The 6,000-nt window shown below is 46.2% G+C and overlaps 2 protein-coding genes across 2 annotated transcripts in view; both read right to left on the reverse strand.

Moving 5' to 3' along the window:
• Positions 1-4,850, reverse strand: part of ALS2 (alsin Rho guanine nucleotide exchange factor ALS2) — a 70,081-nt gene extending 65,231 nt beyond the window's left edge. Inside the window, 1 exon segment of the mRNA XM_055345262.1 lies at positions 4,778-4,850. The gene's annotated coding sequence lies outside the window, so the exon portion shown is untranslated.
• On the reverse strand, positions 3,222-5,524 carry LOC129522692 (translation initiation factor IF-2-like). Its single transcript, XM_055344985.1, has 4 exons — positions 5,444-5,524; positions 4,918-5,171; positions 4,335-4,823; positions 3,222-3,834 (listed from the first exon to the last, which is right to left on the reverse strand). The coding sequence occupies exons 1-4, from the start codon at positions 5,522-5,524 to the stop codon at positions 3,762-3,764; spliced, it is 897 nt and encodes a 298-aa protein (XP_055200960.1). The 3' UTR covers positions 3,222-3,761.
• Between the last annotated feature and the right edge of the window lie 476 nt (positions 5,525-6,000).

Here is a 6,000-nt window from a genome sequence, read left to right on the forward strand (position 1 = left end):
AGGACTCTATGATATACTCTGTTCCCCTATCCTTTGAGGTCATGTTTGCATTCCCCAAGGGTCTCTAGAATTTTAATTCCTCTGCAGACTTTCAAGGAGTATTCCTCAGTTAAGAAAGCATTTTCCCAGGTGCACGAGTCAAACAGTAAAGTAAAACTGACTAAATAATTGGTCTGTCTCCTCTCCTTAGAAAAGCTTTACATTGTGGAGCTGCACTGGTACATTCTTTTCCTATTGCAGAAAGAAAAGAATTATTTTCCCAGAGCCAACTACTTTAAGACTAGAAAGTAAAATAAAGCACACTGGAAGAAAGCCCTAATTATAAATAAAAATTTTATTTTTAAAGTTTTTGTTTAATTATATAAAAGTTAAATTAGAATGGAATTAAAATTTAAAAATTTCAAGTGTTAGTTTCATAAACTATCTTAATTACAGAAATCTGTAAAAGTAAATAATGAACAAATCCACGTACCTACCCGTTAAGTTTTAACATGTTAACATATTTGCTTCAGCTGTTTTTAAAATGGAAAGTTACACATATTTCTGAAAAAGCTCCATCCAAACTTATCTCCCAGAGTTAGCCACTATTTATAAAGTTATTGTGTTTCATTTCCATAAAAGTTCTTATATTTTTATGTATTTTCATTGGATACATGTGTACCCATAAGCAATATAAGCTATATTCTTTTAAAACTACATAAATGCGGACACCTGGGTGGCTCAGCATTTGAGCGTCTGCCTGCCACTCAGGATGTGATCCCGGGGTCCTGGGATGGAGTCCTGCGATCGAGTCCTGCATCGGGCTCCCTGGGAGGAGCCTGCTTCTCCCTCTGCCTGTGTCTCTGCCTCTCTGTATCTCTCATGAATAAATAAGTGAAATATTTAAATAAATAAATAAAACTACATAAATGCATCATATCATAGACATTCTTTGGCAACTTGCTTCTTCACTCAATATTATGCTCTTGAGATGTATCCACATTGATAAGTATAGATCTAGTTCCTTTATTTTTACTAGGGGATAGTATTTCATTGCATGAATAAACCATAGTTTATCCATTTCCCTACTAAAGTACAGCTGGATTCTTCTACTTTATTGCTATTTTAAGAGTTGCTATAATCATCTTTGTTGCATATTTGCTTGAGCAATTGACCTTAGTTAAGAATTCAGCTCAACAAAAATTTAGGTTGCAGAATAACCCTGTAATCAAAGTTATCCATCTAGATGCCATTATTGGGTCTAACCACCACCTTCCTAATAGGGAGATCATGTGAAATAAAGAACAAAAGAAAAAACAAGTATATATATATATATGAACAGTAATGAGGACTATAAAAAACAAAATTCAATTTTTTATACAATTTTTATTTAATAAATAAATTTTATTTAAATTATATGTAAAAGGGAACCAGGAGTTGATTAATTTGTGAAATCAACGAGACTAAAGCTGATCTCTGTGAGCATAATTCACTGGTGGCCAAGTGAAACTCTACAAAACAGCCCCAGCCTTTTCCTCATAGGAGTTGAGAGAACTGTACATTTTATTCAAAAAAGAAGTCTCTATTAAAGAGCAATTCTATGAGAGCCCAAACAAGTTCTCATTACTTCACTGATTTAAATATTTTTGCCTACTCATGTGGATCAATTAGTTCAGCCACTTTACCAATTTCTCAGCTAATCTACCAATTGTGTGACACAGCAGCAAATATCAAGACATAATGTAAAGACAGTACCATGACATTTATAGAGGAGTATGAGATGGGTATAGGAAAATAAATGTAAGACTCAAAAGAACCATGTCAAAGTCTGTTAATATGTGTGGTTACTGTGCATTTTCTTAAGGACTGATAACCTACAAAACCTACTATTTATTACTGATGACCGAATTATCTAATTATCAACAGAGAAGAGTGACACCTTTAAAAAAAAAAAAAAAAAAGGGCAGAACGTCTGCCTTGGGCTCAGGGTGCGATTCTGCAGTCAGGGATTGAATCCCAGATCCCACTCCTTTCAGGGAGCCTGCTTCTCCCTCTGCCTGTGTCTCTGCCTCTGTGTGTGTCTCTCTCACGAATAATAAAATTTTTTTTTAAAAGCACTACAAGTAAAATCTCTAATATAGTTGGAGCATGTGCTAGGTTTAATTCTACAAAGTTAGGGGATCCCTGGGTGGCGCAGCGGTTTGGCGCCTGCCTTTGGCCCAGGGCGAGATCCTGGAGACCCCGGATCCAATCCCACATCGGGCTCCCGGTGCATGGAGCCTGCTTCTCCCTCTGCCTGTGTCTCTGCCTCTCTCTCTCTGTGACTATCATAAATAAATAAAAAATTAAAAAAAATAATTCTACAAAGTTATGAAAAGGCTAAATCATCTAGAAGTCAGTAAAATCCTCACAGCACTCCGAGTCTGAGAAAGGGGCTCAACCTCACACTACATAAAAGCAGGCCTTCTTTTACACCATCTCAAAAATCACCAGTCTTCACCTTCCTTCGTAGTTTAACTCATACCTTACCTAGTGTTATATTAATACAAAATCATGAAAAGTTTTTTTACAAGTCAGTCATATTCTTTGGAAATACCTTTAAAATGGACCCAGCAGTACTGCATTAAACCCATGTTTTTCATAAAAAGGTAGAAGATTAATAGTCCTTTTTCCATCTAATCACACAAAACTGAAATCTGTTCAGTGAAGTTCTTAACACACTCTGTATCTTTAACAGTCAAAATGCCCAAAGTTAAGTGTCTCAAAAGACAACCTAAACTCTGAAGGCTGAAATCTGGACAGAAGAGCTATTCCAGTTCACATTGCTTCACTATACTTAAAAAAATAAGAGGCTTACCTGATGCAACTCAAACCGCCCCCAAAATGACCCATTTGGTACTTTATTTTCTGGATCGTTATCTTTTCAAATAATAATATTGTGAAACAGCTTTGAATCTTTTTGCTATAACTATGAACCCTAAATATGCCAATACTTAATAAACTAAGCAATAAATTTTAACTCGGTATAGATTCTAAAAGCATCTCTTCCACATTAAAATACCCCTTTATTGAATACCAAAGTTACTACGAACCAACCGAGAAACTATTTTCTGTAAATATTAAGTCAATGCATCAAAAAACTATCTGGATACTATCCCTTGAATTTAAAAAGTGCATTATAGTTCTTTTCTAAAAAATATTCAGTTCTCTTTCCCATTTAGAAAACAGGGAGTCAGTGTGGGACATGAGACAGGAGAAGAAATAATCATAAAAATAGGTAACATGTACTGAATGAGTATCTACCACCGCCAGGCACGGCAATAAATAGATGAACCATTCAATGTAAAGGTGCTGTTATCAGGAAGGTACTTCAATCTTGAGTCTAGAAATCAGAAAATAATTTAGAGAAGTTAAGCAACTTTCTCCAAGTCAAAGAATAAGTAGATGTGATGTAAGGTCTGTCCAAATCCGAAGCCTAAGCTTATGTTCTTAAGATTAAAATATTGCAATATACTGCAAAAGCAAATTTTTCTTTTTTTATTTTTTTTAAAGATTTTATTTATTCATGAGAAACAGAGAGAGAGAGAGAGAGGCAGAGACACAGGCAGAAGGAGAAGCAGGCTCCATGCAGGGAGCCCGACGCGGGACTCGATCCCGGGTCTCCAGGGTCACGCCCCGGGTCCAAGGCGGCACTCAAACGCTGAGCCACCCGGGCTGCCCCCAAAGCAAATTTTTCACTGCTTTAAATTCTTTAGGTGCTCAAGAACTCAAAGGTCCAGTGGTCACTCCGAATCATTCATAGTCCTGTATGAACTAGGGGGACAAGCTGGACCCATAACCTCAGTGAGTTGATACCTGTTCGGAATGAACACACGTCACACAATCTTACTCTTCAGAGCCTTTCAAAGAACATCTGCAGCCACCAACAAGCCTAAAGGCAAGAGACTAAAAGCTGTGTGTCTGCGCTTAACAGTTCTTTCCTTGTCCGTCCTGGATGCGCCGCTCCGGCCGGGGTGCTTTCCTGTGCCCTCGCCGCCCCGAGCCCCGAGCCGGAGTGTGCAGCGCTTGCGCCGACCTGTGGGTGCTCGTCCCCAGAGCGGCCCCAGTTACCCCACGGACCAACCAACACCGGGGGGTCAGGACCACTTCCTAATGACCGAGCTCTGCTCCTCTCCCGCCTTCGCTCCTCATCAAGAACTTCTCACCTCCTAATGGCTCACCTGGCACGCCAGAGGACTTGGTTAAACTACGAACTCTCCGTATCAAGGTCCTTTTCTCCTCCTGCGACCGCCCTTTCAAGCCACCGAAACCCCCAGGTCCCCCCGCCCCCGCGGTCCGCATCCTGGGGCACTCACCGAGGCTCAGGGCCAGGGGCTCCGGGTCGTGCGCGGGGCGCCCCGGGGGGGCCCTCAATACCTCCTCGGGAGCGCGGGGAGCAAAGGCAGCGACGGGGGATGCGGGGGGGGGGGGCGCCCAACAATTTCCCGCCGCGGAGACCGATGTAGCAGCGCCCCGTCTGGGGCCGGAGCAGAGGGGCCGAGGGGAGAGCCGGCGCGGGACAGGGGGCCGCGTCGGTGCCCCTGGGCGGGCAGGCGCCGTCCGTCCGTCCGTCCGTCTGTCGGTCGGACGCAGGCTTTTTGGAAGACGCGGGCGCCGTCTCCGCGGGTCCCCAGGCGCGCTCCCGGGCCTCGGCCCGCGCCTCCGCCCCTCCCTCCGCCCCCGGCCTCCCGCACACCGAAGAGCCCGGCGGGCCAGCCCTGCGAGGCCGAGGGCCGCCCAGAGACGCGCCCGCGCTCACCTGACACTCCACCGGTAGCACCGCGGTCTGCTCCCGGCGCCAGCGCCTCAGCCCAGCGGGTCCCCGAGATCAGCTGATTCACGGGGGGCGGGGCCTCGGGCGGCGGGGCGGTGAGCTCGCGTGAGGGCGGGCGGGGATACCCCTGAGTAGGCGGGGCTACACGCCGACGGCGTCTGATAGCGATCAAAATTATCTGAGAGGCCTCAGGCGCTGCGGGCTCGGTCCTCCGCGGTGTTGCCCCTCCCTCAGGACGGGGCGGAGCCACCAGCCCTAAAACGCGCTTGGGCGGTGACGTAACATGGAGTCGCCGGGGCCTAACTACCCGAGAGCTTCCATGGTAACGGGTGGCGATGAAAGTAATTGCGAGCTGCAGGCGTTCTGCTGCCACCCCAGACTGCGGAAGTCAGACGGATAAGTTCGCTACCCATTCAGGGAAAAGGCTAAATGGTCTTCAAACTGCGTCTATGGAGTCTACGCTACCGGTAGTCGCTTCTGCCCCCCGCGAATGACGTCATCGCCGAGCGGCGCCCATGGGTCCTAGTGCCCCCACTGTTATGACTTGGTTGCAACCCCAAAAGGTGGGATGTGGTTGGAGGAAATGCATTGGTACCTCTTAACATTCCCCATAGGGTTGCCCAGCGTACAATCTGCGTAAAACTAGTTTACGTGTTCGGCGCGCAGTTTCGCGACAGTCTGCTGGGCGCAGCCACAGCCCCTCCGCGACCGGGCTCGCAGCCGGTGAGTCATCCCGGGAGGATTTTCCGGAGCCGCCACCCTCGGCGCAGGGTGGGTGCGAGCTCCGTGCTGGTAGGAACCGGGCCATCCCTGGGCCTCTATTCAGGCCATGAGAGACAGAGATGCAGGCAAGGTGTGAAGTTTCTGTGCATAAATGGGTGTATCCCGTTCACCCTGAGCCCCATCGCTTCCTTGATTGTCCACCCACCTGCAAATGCAAAATCGTTGGGTCCGCAACAATCCAGCCAACTTTGTCTACTCTTGCACCAGTGCTTCGGACGACGGAACCTCGAGAATTGGCAGCAACGCAAACCAAAGGTGCAAAGGACTTGCAGGCGGCCAGGCAATCTTGCTAAGCCTGCAAACAGCCCTTTAATACACAACTACTGGGAATTCCTACTTTTCCCATCGCCTGTTATTCACAACCTACACACATTGGTAACTGAGCTCTACCTACCCACCCCACCCTCCCTTGGTAGACAGTTTTT

This window comes from Nyctereutes procyonoides, unplaced genomic scaffold (assembly GCF_905146905.1).
Source record: "Nyctereutes procyonoides isolate TBG_1078 unplaced genomic scaffold, NYPRO_anot_genome, whole genome shotgun sequence".
Classification (NCBI taxonomy): Eukaryota; Metazoa; Chordata; class Mammalia; order Carnivora; family Canidae; genus Nyctereutes; species Nyctereutes procyonoides.